Source organism: Petaurus breviceps, unplaced genomic scaffold, assembly GCF_028583685.1.
Source record: "Petaurus breviceps papuanus isolate PSGF00001 unplaced genomic scaffold, PetGlider_PUasm1.0 227, whole genome shotgun sequence".
In the NCBI taxonomy this organism is placed as follows: domain Eukaryota; kingdom Metazoa; phylum Chordata; class Mammalia; order Diprotodontia; family Petauridae; genus Petaurus; species Petaurus breviceps.
The window spans coordinates 8,240,562-8,255,337 of record NW_027185896.1 but is presented as its reverse complement, the minus strand read 5'-3'; the positions used below and the strand labels follow the sequence as shown (position 1 = coordinate 8,255,337).

Here is a 14,776-nt window from a genome sequence, read left to right as displayed (position 1 = left end):
AGCGTCCTCTCCAAACCACAGTGAGTCAGTAGAAGAGACGACCTTTGTTAGAACCCCTTCTTGCAGGGCTCATTAGTTCAGTCCCCTCATTTTACAGAGAAGGAAAGTGAAGTCCAGAGAAGGGAAGGGACTTGTCCAAGGTCACTCAGTGAGAGTAAACCACTGGGCAGAACTACCCTAACTACTAGATGAGGCTTCTTCCCACTCCTCTTAACAGCCAGAGCTTGCCCCCTTCCTCTGGAGGGTTGGGGGTAGGGGTCACCTTACTGGGATATTGTGAGGACCCTACTTTGGAAGTGAAATAAGAGCCGCTGGTTCAACCACCATTTGTCACGTCTTATGAGGATGGGGATGCAAAATAAAACCAAAGTAGTCCCCACCCTCAAGGAGGTCACAATTCACCATTTTGACCCCTGGGATTCTCTTGCAAAAATACTAGAGTGGTTTACCATTTCCTTTGCCTGTGGATTAAGGCAAACAGAGATTAAGTGACTTGCCCAGGGTCACACAGCTAGTGAGAGTCTGAGGCCTATTTGAACTCAGGTTTTCCTAACTCCAGGCCCAGAACTTTCTCAGGCTCGAGGCTTCCTCTGATACTCTCTGCTTGTTGTTCAGTTTCAGTCATGTGTCCAACTCTTCAGAACCCCATTTGGGGTTCTTTTTGGTAAAGATGCTGAAGTAGTTTGCCATTTCCTTCTTCAGCTCATTTTACAGATGAGGCAAACAGGGTTAAGTGACTTGCCCAGGGTCACACAGCTATTAACTCTCCGAGGCCAGGTTTGAACTCAGGGAGATGAGTCTTCCTGACTTTAGACTCGGCACTCTGTGCACTATGGAGCCACTTAGCTGCCCCCAATACTCTTACTAATTTGCAAAAAAAAAAGCAGTTATTTTGCTCACCTGTCCAACAGTCTTAAAAGAATAGTAACTATAAAAGAGTAATAGCAGGATAGTGACTTATCCCAGGATCCTCATTGAAAAAAAGCATGGGAAGAATTAGATTCATAATAATAAATTAGGAGAGGGCTCCTTTACCTAGCTGGGCAATTATAATGGGATTAGTGGTTATAGCTAAGAAGTGGTTGAGGCTGGGGGAGGAGCTTAACCGGACTGGAGGCCACCGAAGTTGGAAGGTTCTCAAGATGGATGCCTAAAGACCAAGGAGTTGTGGTCTAGTGGTTTTTAGCTCTGGGAGCTGGACATTATCAGTAAGCCCTATTGAAGGTAGGTAGGTAGCACATTTGGAAGATTTTGGAAGTTCAAATCCAGTCTTAAGACACTAACCATGTGACACTGGACAAATCATTTAACCTCTGCGTGCCTCAGTTTCCCCAACTGTAAAATGGGGATGAGCATAGCTCTTGCCTCCCAGGGTCGTTTTAAGGATCAAATGAGATAATATTTGTAAAGCTTAGTGCCAGGCAAATAGTAGATGCTTAATGTAAACGTGTGTCTTCTTCCCATACCAATGCTGTCGCCCTCCAGGGAGATCTAGACACATGCTTTCTTGGCTTTCGATTTCCCTGTGTGTTCCCAGGGGATGCACCCCAGGTGTTTCAGGGAACGCCCCCAGAGGTCAGCCAAAGGCATTTCTGGATACTATCATTCCAGATATACACAGAAGCAGTGAACTCATAATGTTGATACTGTGATGAGTCTGCACGCTCCCACATAGACCGCGAAATTCCGAGGCGCGCTGAGCTGACTTGGGAGCTAATCAGAGGAAGTAGCCAGAGGCTGGGCAGAGAGATCTCTGCACAATCAACCTGGGTCAAGCTCCTGCTCGAGCACAGACCACGTGGTCTTTACACATCAGAGGGCAGAACCACGTGGGAGGCCCCGCCTCTTTGAGGAGATAGTAACCGGGAAGATTGGATGGGAGAAGAGAGGAGGGCGGGAACTCCAGGCCGCCCAAGCAACGCCTGCTGGAGAGAGGAGGAGAACAGATGCTTTGGGGGTGGAGCTGCTCGCCAAGGCTGCTTCTCGTCACGGAAGGAAGGAAGGACATATAGCCTTGGGGTTGGCCATGGCATGTGGTGGTGCTTAAAGTGAGTACCTACAGCTCTAGGGACCCCAGACCCGCAGCATCGTGCCCAGAGTAGCCTGCCCAGGTAAGCATGGCCTGCGGTTTCGGGGCGTGGGGATGACAGGGAGCCTTTTAGGGAGACCCTAGGTTCATCTGAACCTTCCCTTCCCTGGTGGCCCCTCGGCCTGGTGGCCAAAGCAGTCTGGGACCAGCGTCCAGAGCCTCAAGCCCACAAAGGACGTACCAGCCCCTCATTCTCGTGCTCTGGACTCTGATTGTTAGAATTCAAAATTTAACTTTGGTTCAGAAACGGATCAGACACATCCATAGAATGTGCAAACTGGAGGACTCCTTAGAGGAGGAGTTATTAACTTTTGTGTCCTGAACTCCTTGGGCAATGTACTGAAGCCCAAGGATGCCTTTTCAGAATGTTTCTTAGTGCATAAAATAAAATACCCAGAATTGCAAAGAAAACTAAGAAATAAAAATGTAATTTTTTTTTCTATTCAAGTTCACAGATCCCCTGAAATCTAGCCATGGTCCCTTCTATGAAACCTAGGTTAAGAAACCTCAGCCTGCCTTAAAAGCTCTCCAGATGAGAACAGTGAAATCCAGGGAAATAAATAAAGAGACTTATCCAAGGTTGGTTGCACAGGTAGTAAACTCAGAGGGAGAATTTGAACTCAGATCCTGGACTCCAGAGTCAATTCTCTTAGCTCATAACAGAATAATTTTTTCCTGTGTAGCTCTCTTAAGTTTTAGAAAATACTTTGCTCCCTATAAATCATCCCCATTTTACAGATAAGGAAAAAGATGCAGACACCTTCAGTGACTTGCCCAGTTTGACAGAAAGTGTCAGAGACAGGACTTGAACGGTAGACTCCATTTTTACCAAAATGCATCCAGGTTAACATGACAGGGTGGAGATATGAAGCTGGGCTCTGGAAAATTGAACCAGGATTTTTTAAAAAATTTATTTAGTTATTTTTAGCTTTCAACATTCAGTTCCACAAGCTTTTGAGTTTTAAATTTTCTCCACCTCCCTCCCCTTCCCCCTCCCCAAGATGGTTTTCAATCTGATATAGACTCTACATATATATTCATATTAAACATTTGCACATTAATCATGTTGTAAAGAATTAGAACCAATGGGATGAACCACGAGAAAGAAGAAACAAAACAAAGAGAGAGAACAAATAGTGTTTCAATTTGCGTTCATATTCTGTAGTTCTTTCTCTGGGTGTGGATAGCATTTTCCATCATGAGTCTTTTAGGGTTTAGATCATTGCATTGCTGAGAAGAGCCAAGTCTATCAAAGTTAGTGACTTTAGTTAGCACAATGTGACTTTTACTGTGTACAATGCTCTGTGAACCAGGATTCTTTCTATAGCACCCTGATGCCTTCCTCAGAAAGCCCATGAACTGATGATTATTCTAAAATTCTCTCTCTTCCATGTCTTACCCAACCAGCTCTAGTGCAGGAGAAGACTCAATCCTTTTGCTTGGGAGGCAAGTATATTGAAAAGCTAAACAATAATAAAAGACTTGAGATGTCGTAGAAGCAAGTACCCTAGCATACCCAGGATAGCTGCCAGCACAGGTTCTTTGATCTGTTTTTCTAAAGGAAAGCAACTCAAAAGGAGTTAACAATCTTACTTTAATCAAATATATAATTCACTTAGTTCAGGGGGAAAAGTTAGCACCCTGAACTGCAGAAAATACAAACAGACAAAAAAATAGAGACAGAGAAAACAACAAAGTCAACAGATTAACAGACAGTGTTTCTAGCTGTCTGATCACTACATACATACATATTTAGTTAGTTACCAGAGAGAGAAGCAACAACATTTGGGTTTCCAAAGCCAGGGGGGCTCAGTGGCTACCCAGAGTCTCATCTGGCCAAATCACTCAATATCCCCATAAGTGAGCCCCAAAGCAAAACCTCACCTCAGAGTTTACATAGCCTTCTCCAGGATCAGAGAACATCACAGCCTTAGAGACCCAATGCCTAATTACAAAGTAACAAAAGGTGTGGACCTTCCAGAAAAACAGGCCTTCCCCTAAGCAAGCTTCTCTTGTTGGGCTCCAAGTGAGGCCCATTAAAAGGCAGGGAAGATCTTCAAATTCCCTTACCATTACAGATGTTCCAAGAAGAATAATCTAAACCCTTAGAAACAGAACAGATGTGAAGGACTGGCTATAGATGAAAAGGGTTGGCTATAGTGTTCAAAGGAAGGAGGTAGGGAAGGCTTTCTGAGAGAGGAGAGCTAAGCTGGGCCTTGAAAGATGGACAGGGTTTGGAGAGGAAGGGAGACTTGGTTTCCCTGTCTGTGAAATGGGAGGGTGACAGCACCCAACCCCAACTACATGTTCCATTCGTCCAGCACACCTTTATGTAGCATCTGTTGCAAGAAAGGCATGGTGTGCTATAGGCCGAGGAAGGAAGATTTGTCTGACTGGCTGTGTGGGAAGGGTAGTTTGGGTGCTGGGAGTCTGGATCAGAGATACCTGAAGTAATGAGACCTGGACCACTGTGGTCAGGAGTAAGAGTGGAGATGGGGTCAGGGATGGTTGGGGGGGATGTTCCAGAGGTAGAGATGGCCCCAGATTCTATCTGAAGCTCTTGGGGCAGGGAGTGTCCATCTCTTTCTTCCACAGGCTTAGGTCAACAGAGAATCACGGGCTCCAAGAGATCCTTAAATGTGGCAGTTGCTCCTGATGCTGTTCCCCTAAAACATGTGGCTTTGGCGAGTGAAGCCGTGGGGCCTTGGACTGAGAGGGCTGAAATGGAAGGGAAGATTCCACTCCCCTCTTGATTTGCTGCCACTGAGACCAGTCAGTGACTGCAGGACCCCATCAATGACAGTGACAGCCTTGGTCGACCACTGGGCACAGCTCTTTGAGGAGAGAGGAGTGCCCGAAGCCCGAGAGTCCAGCGAGTACATCGTGGCTCATGTGCTTGGAGCCAAAACAGTTAAGTTTGCTTCTAAATAAAAGGCAGAGATCCTGAGAATCCCCTGACCCCCCCAGGGACAGAGTGGGAGGGAGAGAGGTAAACATTGGGAGCTGTCTCCTGAGCAGAATCTGTCTCTCTCCTCAACAGGGTTGTATTCTTGCTGGGAGAATATAAACTCCTCAAAAGCAGGGACCACAACAAGAATCTATCAGATGCCTCCGCTGTTCTAGACATGGGGATGGCTCCTCGAGGGCAGATTCTGTTCTTATTTGTGATATGATCAATTATACTGATGGTTTTCCTAATATTAAACCATCCTTGCATTCCTGGAATAAATCCTACCTGATCAAAGTGTATTATTCTTGTGATAAGTTTCTGTAGTCTTTTTGCTAATATTTTATTTAAAATTTTTGCACCTATATTCATGAGGGAAATTGGTCTATAATTTTCTTTTTCTGTTTTATCTCTTCCTGATTTAGGTATCAGTACCATGTTTGTGTCATAAAAACAATTTGGTAGGACTCCTTCACAATTTTTTCCAAATAGTTCATAGAATATTGGAATCAATTGTTCTTTAAATGGTTGATAGAATTCACTAGTAAATCTGTCTGACCCTGGAGATTTTTTCCTAGGGAGTTCACTGATGATTTCAATTTCTTTTTCTGAGATGGGGCTATTTAAGTAATTTACTTCCTCTTCAGTTAATCTGGGCAACTTATATTTTTGTAAATATTCATCCATTTCACTAAGATTGTCAAATTTATGTGCATATAATTTGGCAAAATAGTTCCTAATTATTGTTTTAATTTCCTCTTCATTGGAGGTAGATTTACCCTTTTCATTTTTGATACTCATAATTTGGTTTCCTTCTTTTTTTTATCATATTGACTAAGGGTCTATCAATTTTATTGTTTTTTTCATAAAATGAGCTCTTAGTTTTATTTATTAATTCAATAGCTTTCTTAATTTCAATTTTATTAGTCTCTCCTTTAGTTTTCATTATTTCTAATTTAGTATTTAATTGAAGATTTTCAGTTTGTTCTTTTTATAGCTTTTTCAATTGCATGCCCAATTCATTGACCTCCCTTTTCTCTAATTTATTCATGTATGCACTCAGGGATATAAAACTTCCCCTAAGAACCACCTTTGCTGTATTTTCACAAATTTTGGTATGTTGTCTCATTATTGTCATTCTCTTGAATGAAGTTACTGACTGTTTCTATAATTTCTTGTTTGACCCACTCATTCTTTAGGATTAAATTGTTTAGTTTCCAATTAGTTTTTAGTCTATCTTTCCATGGCCCTTTATTGCATATGATTTTTATTGCATCATGATCTGAGAATGATGCTTTTAATATTTCTGCCTTTCTGCACTGAATTGTGAGGCTTTTATGGTCGATTTTTGTGTATGATCCATGTACTGCTGAGAAGAAGGTTATATTGCTTTCTATCCCCATTCAGTTTTCTCCAGAGATCTATCATTTATCTATCACCCTCTCTAAAATTCTATTCACCTCCTTAACTTCTTTCTTGTTTATTTTGAGGTTGGATTTATCAAATTCAGAGAGGGGGAGATTAAGGTTCCCCACTAGTATAGTTTTGCTGTCTGTTTCTTCCTCTAATTCCCTTACCTTCTCTAGGAATCTGGATGCTATACCACTTGGTACATATATGTTAAGTAATGATATTGCTTCATTCTTGATGATGCCTTTTAGTGGGATATAGTTTCCTTCCTTACCTCTTTTAATTAGACCAATTTTTGCTTTTGCTTTATCTGAGATAAGGATTGCTACCCCTGCTTTTTTTACTTTAGCTGAGGCATGATATATTTTACTCCAGCCTTTTACCTTTACCCTGTGTGTATCCCTCTGTTTCAGATGTGTTTCTTATAAACAGCATATTGTAGGGTTATGGTTTTTCAATCCATTCTACTATCTGCCTTCATTTTATGGGAGAGTTCATCCCATTCATGTTCATAGTTATTACTTTCTGTCTCTTTCCCTCCATCTTATTCCCTCCCCTGTTTATGCTTTTATTTTTCTCCCCTTCTCCCTTCCCCTCCTTAAGAGGCTTTTTCCTTTTGACCACCGCCTCCCTCAGTATTCCCTTCTTATCAGCCCCCCTCCCTTTTCCTCCCCTTCCCCCTTACTGCTTTCCTCCCTTCTAACCACACCCCCTTTCTTAGCCCTTCCCCGATCCTACTGCCTGTAGGATATGATAGATTTTTATACTTAATGTAGTATGTTATTTCTTCTAACCAAGATTGACAAGAACAGATTTCATACAAAGCTCCTCTCCTTCCCCTTTTCCCTCTATTATGATACTTTTTTTGTCTCTTCTTGATAGAGTCCTATACTTAACTGGTTGTGTTATTCCCTCCTTGTACCAGAACCGATGAGGGAAAAGCTCATATAATGCTCATCTCCCTCCCTTCTTTCCCTCTACTATATTGTTTTCATGCCTCTTTGTGTGGCATAATTTACCCTTTTCTGCTTCGTTCTTTCCTTTTCTTCCATTGCAATCCCTTTGTAGCCCTTAATAATGTTTTTTTTTTAATTGTCATTTTGTGTAATTTATACCCATGCCCTCTACTTGTCTATAAACAGTTTGCTCTTATTAAATAACAGGGTGTGTGTGTGTGTGTGTTTTCCTTGTTTATCTTTCTATGTCTCTCTTGCATCTCGTAATTGGAGGTTGAATTTTCCATTGAGCTCTGGCTTTTTCATCAGGAAGGTCTGGAAATCCGTTATATTGTTGAATGACCATCTCCTTGCCTGGAAGAATATGTTCAGTCTTGCTGGGTAGGTGATCCTTGGTTGTAACCCAAGCTTTTTTGCCTTGTGAAAAATTGTACTCTACTTCCTCCTATCTTTCAGGGTAGAGGCTGCCAGATCCTGTGCAATCCTCACTGTGGTTCTGTAAGATTTGAATTGTTTCTTTCTGGATGCTTGTAGTATTTTCTCCTTTACCTGGTAGTTCTGGAGTTTGGCCACAACATTTCTCGGACTTTTCAATTTGGGATCTCTTTCAGGAGGTGACTAGTGGATTCTCTCAATTTCTGTTTTACCCTCTGGTTCTAGTATCTCAGGGCAGTTTTCCTTGATGAACTCTTGTAAGATGTTGTCCAAGCTCATTTTTTCATCATGATTTTCTGGTAGGCCTATGATTCTCAGATTATCTCTCCTGGATCTGTTTTCCAGGTCAGTTATTTTTCCATTGAGATATTTTTACCTCTTTTTCTAATTTTTCATTCTTGATGTTTTGTTTGTCTGATTCTTGGTTCCTCATAGAGTTATTTGCTTCAATTTGGTTGATTCTAGTTTTTAGCGAATTATTTTCCTCAGTTTTTGGAGCTCCTTTTCCGTATGACACATTTTTCTTTTTTAGAAGCTGTTTTCTTCATTGTAATGTTTTTCTAATTTTGCAATTTTGATTTTAAAAGAATTTTTCATTTTATCTTCTATCTCTCTAATTTGGTTTTCAAAGTTCCTTTTGAGCTCATCTAAGAATGCTTTCTGTGCTTGAGACCAGTTCCCTGTTGAGGCTTCGGCTGTGGGTGTAGAGTCAACACTGTCTCCCACTGAATTTGGTTCCTCCCACTCACAGTAGTAGGACTCCAGAGACTTTTTCTTTGCAGTCTGCTTTTTACCCATTTTGAGGCTGGACCCCAGCCATGCCCTTCCTCTAGGGTTCCCAAGCCTTTAATGTTTAAAGTTTTGCCCTGGGGCAATAATTACTATGTTTTCAGGGTCAGAGGGGAAGATTGGAGTAGCTGGGGTTTACTCTGCCATCCTGGTCCCTGGAAGTCCAGATAAGGGCTTTTTAAATTTCTAGGCTGTGTATTGGTAGTCCCAGGAGTAGCTGCTGCCCCTGCCAGGGGCCCTGCATTTGACTCTTAACCTGCTCCGTCCAGTCCCAGCCCTGCGGTAATAGGTCTGGCAGTGGCCCTTATGGTTGGTGGGTCAACTTGCTGCCACATTGATCAGGCCTTGTCTGAGTCTCTGCACCGCCTGGGGTCTGGGGTCATCTTCTGGGCCTCTGCACTGCCCGGGGTCATTTCTCTGTTCTCATTTTTGTCTTTGAAACCCCAGCACTCAGTATAGTGCCTGCCTAACGCGTAGTAAGTACTTAATGAATGCTTGTTGACTAGAGCTTTTGTACTGACTAGCAAAAAGGGAAATCTTTTCTCTCTCCCAGGGCCTCAGTTTCCCCAGCTGTAACATGAAAATGAAAGGGTTGGCCAGGATGATTTTTGAGGTCCCTTCTAGTCCCAAGTTCCTATGGGCCCACAGTGTAGCTGGCATCCTGCTAACCACCATGAGATGTAGGAAGATTGTATGACATGTTCTTGTCCACAAAGAACTTACAGATTAGTTTGGAGTTTAGGGGAGAATCATCTCACAGTTGATCTAAGGCCTGACCTAAGTCTGGACTCATTTTGTGCAAAGTGTCTTCACAAGGCTCACTCATTAGGAAAAACTACTGATGTTAGCTGGGAGGGTTACAGAATATTAGAGCAAGAAGGGGCCTTTGAGATCATAGGATCAAAGATTTAAAGCTGGAAGAGTCTTAGGGAATGATTGATATGTCTGGTGGGGACTTAGGGTAGATGGTAAGTCAAATATGACCCAAATACCTCTGGTGTCATCTTGCTAAATTTTGTTTTGTAGATGGGGATTAAATTAAGTTTTTCAGATGGGGAAGGACAGCTAAGGGGGTGCATTAGGTAGAGTGCCAGGCCTAAATCAGGAAGACTCATGTTCCTGAGTACAAATCCATTTGTGTGACCCTAGGCAAGTCACTTAACCCTGTTTGCCTCATTTGTAAAATGAGCTGGAGAACAAGGCATTTAGAGGTTAAGTGACTTGCCTGGGGTCATACAACTAGTATTTGCAGCAGGCAACATTTAAAGTCAAATCCTCCTGACTTGAAGTCTAGCCCCCTATCCACTATACTATACTGCCTTTTAATCTGCACCCCACCCCCATCTCTGGTTTTACCGAGGAGTAAACTGAGACCCAGAGAAGAAAGAGAGTTATTCAGCCTCCCAAATGTAGCAAGTAGCAGAGACTCTTAATGAACTCATTATGGAAGTATATGAATTCCGGGCCAGGTCAGCCCCATAGCCCCTCCAGCTCAGAATTCTGGCTCTGCTAGGGATGGTTCAGTTCTTGGCCTTTTTTGAATCATGAGCCTCTTGGGTAGTCAAGTGAAGCCAGTGGACCCCTCTTCTCAGAATCAGGTTTTCAAATCTGTAAAATAAAATACATACAATTTCAAAGGAAACCAATTATATTGAAATGTGATTATCAAAGTATGGTTTGCTTTTTTTAAAGACGGGTTAACAGACCCTAAGTTAAGAACTCTTGGTTGGAGGAAGCCATGATCAGTTTCCTCAAGGGTTTAGGAATAAATCCCAGACTCCTTCATCTTCCTACTGATAGCCTGTTGTCAACTGGCCAGGAATTTAATTCAACAAACATTTTTTACTTTCCCTGAACTTATTTATAGTTTTAGCTTTTATTATTTAGCATTGTGGACCTTGTAAGCTGCTAGAGATTTGAATGGTCATCTAGTCCAAAGCAGGAATTCTGTCTGCAATGCCCCCTATCCTCTGCCTAGCAGAAAAGTCTTCCCTATCCTCTGCTAACATCTGTTTGCCTGTGAGTGCTATCCACTCCTCTAGGTCTGTTCTCTAGGGTTGCATGGAATAAATCTGCTCCTATATTCAGTTAAATTCAAGCAACATTTATTAAGTTAGGCAGCATTTATTAGGTTAGTACAGTAGACAGAGCACTAGGCTTGGGTCAGGAAGTTGTTATTGAGTCATTTCAGCCTTGTCTGACTCTTCATGACCCCATTTGGAGTTTTCTTGGCAAAGACACTAGAGTGGTTTGCCATTTCCTTCTATGGCTTTTTTTTTCTAGGAAGATGACTTTATTTTAAAAATCCATGTCTTCCAAAAAAAAACCCCAACATACCAATGGATCTTCCCTTTTCTCACTACATTCTCTCTTATTTCCAGGAATGCATCTATCATCATCATCATCATTCTGTAGTCAAGATTTGCATATTCTTCCTTTCCTTATTTTTATCCTGAACTTTAATTCTGTATCTCCAGCTGCTTTCTTGACACCTCCACCTGGATATTCTACAAGTATCACAAATGTAACTGGTCAAAATAGAAATATATATATTTTTAATTTATTTTTAGTTTTCAACATTTGCTTTTACAAGATTTTGAGTTCTAAATTTCCCCCCTCCCTTAATCCCCTCCCCAAGATGTCATGCAATCTAATATAGGCTGTACATATATGATCATATTAAACATATTTCCACATTAGTCATGTTGTGAAAGAAGAATCAGAATAAAAGGAGAAAGCCATCAGAAAAAAAATAGTCTGCTTCGATCTGCATTCAGACTCCAAAGTTCTTTCTCTGGATGTGGATAGCATTTAGAATCCTGAGTCCCTTGGAATTGTCATTGTGTTGCTCGGAAGAGTTAAATCTAACAGTCGGTCATTACCCAGTGTTGACGTTACTGTGCACAGTGTTCTGCTTCTTCTACAGCTCATTTTTACAGATGAGGAAACTGAGGCAAACAGGGTTAAATGACTTGCCCTGAGTCACACAGCTAGTAGGTGTCTGAAGCCAGACCTGAGTTCAAATTCAGCCACAGTTATTAACAAGCTGTGTGTCCCTAGGCAAGTCACTTAACCTCTCTCTAACTTAGTTTCCTCAATTGTGAAATGAGGATTATAAGAGCACCTACTTCTCAGGGTTGCTGTGAGGCTCTTGTGAGATAATATTTGTAAAACGCTTAGCACAGTGCCTGACGCACAGTAGGTACCATATAAATGCTTATTCCCATCCTTCATTCTGTACACAGTGCTCTTAGAGCACTATGTTAGGCTCCAGAGAAGATGCTAAATTTAGATTAGGGACATTATTCCCATCCCCATTAGGTACACACTGTATTGAGAGTGCTGTGTTAGGCAGCACAAGAGCTGCTAAGTTTAGATAAAGGACAGTCCCTGCCCTAATGGCTGCCACGGTCTCATAGGAGGATGAGACACCAACATAGATAACTGTATTACAGAGTAAGACAGGGCACTACGTGATGTGCTGACGTGGGGGTAGGAGGAATAGTTATCAACAGAGGAGTCAGGAGCAGCTCTCTGGAGGAGGAGGTGGTAGCTGAGTTGGGCTTTAACAGAAAGATAAGCATTGAACAGGCAGAAAGCAGAAGGGATAGTAACTCAGGTGTAGGGAACAGCACGGGCAAAGGTGAGGAAGCAGGAAAATCCAGGGTATATAAGAGGAAATAAGGAACAGTTCAGTTTAGCTGGAGTTAAGAAATAAGGATGTGAAGGAAGAGTGGCCCCATGGTATAGAGGATCTAATAGTCCTCAAATATTGGAAGGCTGTGATCAGGGCCCACCCAAATCTCCTCAGCTCCTTTAAACACCACATCCCTCACTAGAGAGTTCCTTTGGGGGCAGAGGCTTTTTAAAATTTGGTCTTTGTACCCTCAGTCTGTTGGATAATATCCATAAATTTGCAACCCACTTTATAAAATTATCCTTCCTTTCTCTGGTCTTCCATTGATCTCTTTGAAGCTTTATGATTAAGACCCTAGGTTTTCATCTATGGAGTTGGTGGGAAAAGCCCTTGTTCCTGCACTCGCTTCCTTAGGAAGATGTATTTAATGCATTCCTAGGCCTGTCTGTCTAGATTAGAAGATTTTTCTTTCTAGTGTGTCCTCCAGGGGCCTCTCTCTCTCTCTCTCTTTCTTTGTGTCTTCTCTCTCTCTGTGTCTCTGCTATCTCTATCTCTGTGTCTCTGTCTCCATTGTCTCTGTTTCTCTGTCTCTCTTTTTCTGTCACCTCTGTCTCTGCCATCCCTGTCTCTCTGTCTCTCCCTGTGTGTCTCTGTTTCTCATCTCTGTTTGTCTCCATCTCTCCCCATTAGCTTTCATTGCCCTTCTCTCAACCTTCCCCAGCTGTGCTGCCTTTCTCAGCCATGTAATGCTTTCTGGCAAAAACCCCTCTGCTGGACAGTTTAAATCAGTTGATTTAAAACAGTTCCCTCAGTTCATTAGCAACTAATGACCCTGGTGGCTCCGAAGGAGATGGAATTTAAGCACCTGTTCCGCTCAGTGCACTTTGCCCATCCGTTGGGGATACTGAGAGAAGACACCATCCACCACCCTATGTTAGCTCCCTGTGAGGCAATGGCAGGTAGAGCTGGGCTGAGGTGGGCTCTGCCCCACCAGAACTTGTGCCTGTTGGGCCCCTTCCCCTCCAACCTTCCTCCCGGCTCCTTCCTGTCCTGTGGCTTCTCATGCTGCTCAGATAAGCAGGGAGCCACTCATAATCCTTCCCATAAAATTAGAGCCACTGGACTTTGCTGTCGGCCCGACTGACCCACACCATTGCCATCTGACCTGCCAGTGCCCTCTAAGGACCACTGGGCTTTGTCATCTGCTCTGTAGCTGACCCCTCCTTTGTGTGTGACCCCTCCTTAGTTAATTCATTAGCTCCAGCCCCTGATCTTTATTCTGTGTGTGTATATTTCTGTTTCAAGTATCTTGTAAACAATATATAGTTGGGTTCTGCTTTCTAATCTAGTCTGCCATGTACTGCTGTTTTATAGGTGAATTCATCCCATTCACATTCACCTTCATGACTACTGTTTTCCCCTCCATCTTATCGTCCTCTGTTTATCTTTCTCTCTCTCTTTATGCTGGCCCATTTCTAAAGTCTCTTTTGCTTCTGGCCATTGCCTCCCTTAATCCACTCTCTGTTTTATCATCCCTCCCATCCCCTGTCCCTTGCTCCCCCAATTATAACATGAGTAAGGATGGCCTCACTTTTCTAATTGTACTCTCAGCTCTTAGCATGGTGATTGGCATGTAGTAGACATTAGATAAACACTTCTTCATTCATTGTGGGGGAAATAAGAGAGATATACAGGTTATTCAGTTTTCATAGTATTATGTATCTCTGAAGGACCTGACAGGCCACGTAGCTCAACCCCACCACTCCATTTTACAGAGAAGAATCAGGGGCCAAGGAGGTTAAGAGATGAGCTAGATGATAAGAGTGGGGGACCTAGATTCATTAAATCTTGTGTTTGAGTCCTGCCTAAGACCTGTACTGACTGTATGACCTTCACAATTATCCCTTTTGGCTTCAGTTTCCTAAACTTCAAAATGAAAAGAAAAAAAATATAGACGTATAATGGGGATAATAATAACTTCTACCTCCCAGGGTTGTTGTGAGGATAAAATGAGATAATATTTATAATAAGGTACTTTGTGGATTTTTTTAGGGTGGGAAGGCAAGGCAATTAGGGCAAGTGACTTCCCCAAGGTCACACAGCTAGTGTGTCAAGTGTCTGAGGCTGGATTTGAACTCAGATCCTCCTGACTCCAGGGCCAGTGCTCTATTCACTGTGCCACCAAGCTGCCCTGGAACTTTTCAAATCTTAAAGTGCTACATAAGCAGTAGCTATTCTTATTATTGTTCAGGGTTACTCAGGTAGGAGGTGACAGAGGGGAGATCTGAACCCAGGACTTCTGAATGCAGAGGTCTTTGTGCCATACCAGATAACCATAACCTGCATTGTGTACTAAAGGGGTTTTAACCATCTGTGTGTGTGTGTGTTTGTGTATGTCCCAAGCTCTTTGGGGACTGGCTCTGGGTAAGCCTATAGACCCCATGGACCCCTTCCTAGACTATGGTTTGTTGCCTACATTCATAATTAAAAGAAATGCTATAAATCACTTAGTG

The 14,776-nt window shown here is 42.5% G+C and overlaps 1 protein-coding gene across 7 annotated transcripts in view; it reads left to right on the top strand.

Annotated features, from left to right (window-relative positions):
• Positions 1-1,891: 1,891 nt before the first annotated feature.
• Positions 1,892-14,776, top strand: part of HEMK1 (HemK methyltransferase family member 1) — a 48,377-nt gene continuing 35,492 nt past the window's right edge. The window contains exons 1-3 of one of the 7 annotated variants that reach the window (XM_069095629.1): positions 1,892-2,111; positions 3,497-3,535; positions 4,685-4,999. In XM_069095629.1, the coding sequence (XP_068951730.1) occupies positions 4,763-4,999 (237 nt within the window). In that variant the 5' untranslated portion in view covers positions 1,892-2,111; positions 3,497-3,535; positions 4,685-4,762. Of the gene's footprint in view, positions 2,112-3,496; positions 3,536-4,658; positions 5,000-14,776 lie in introns of those variants that run through there. The other 6 variants (XM_069095632.1, XM_069095631.1, XM_069095633.1 and 3 more) reach the window with 6 other exon arrangements.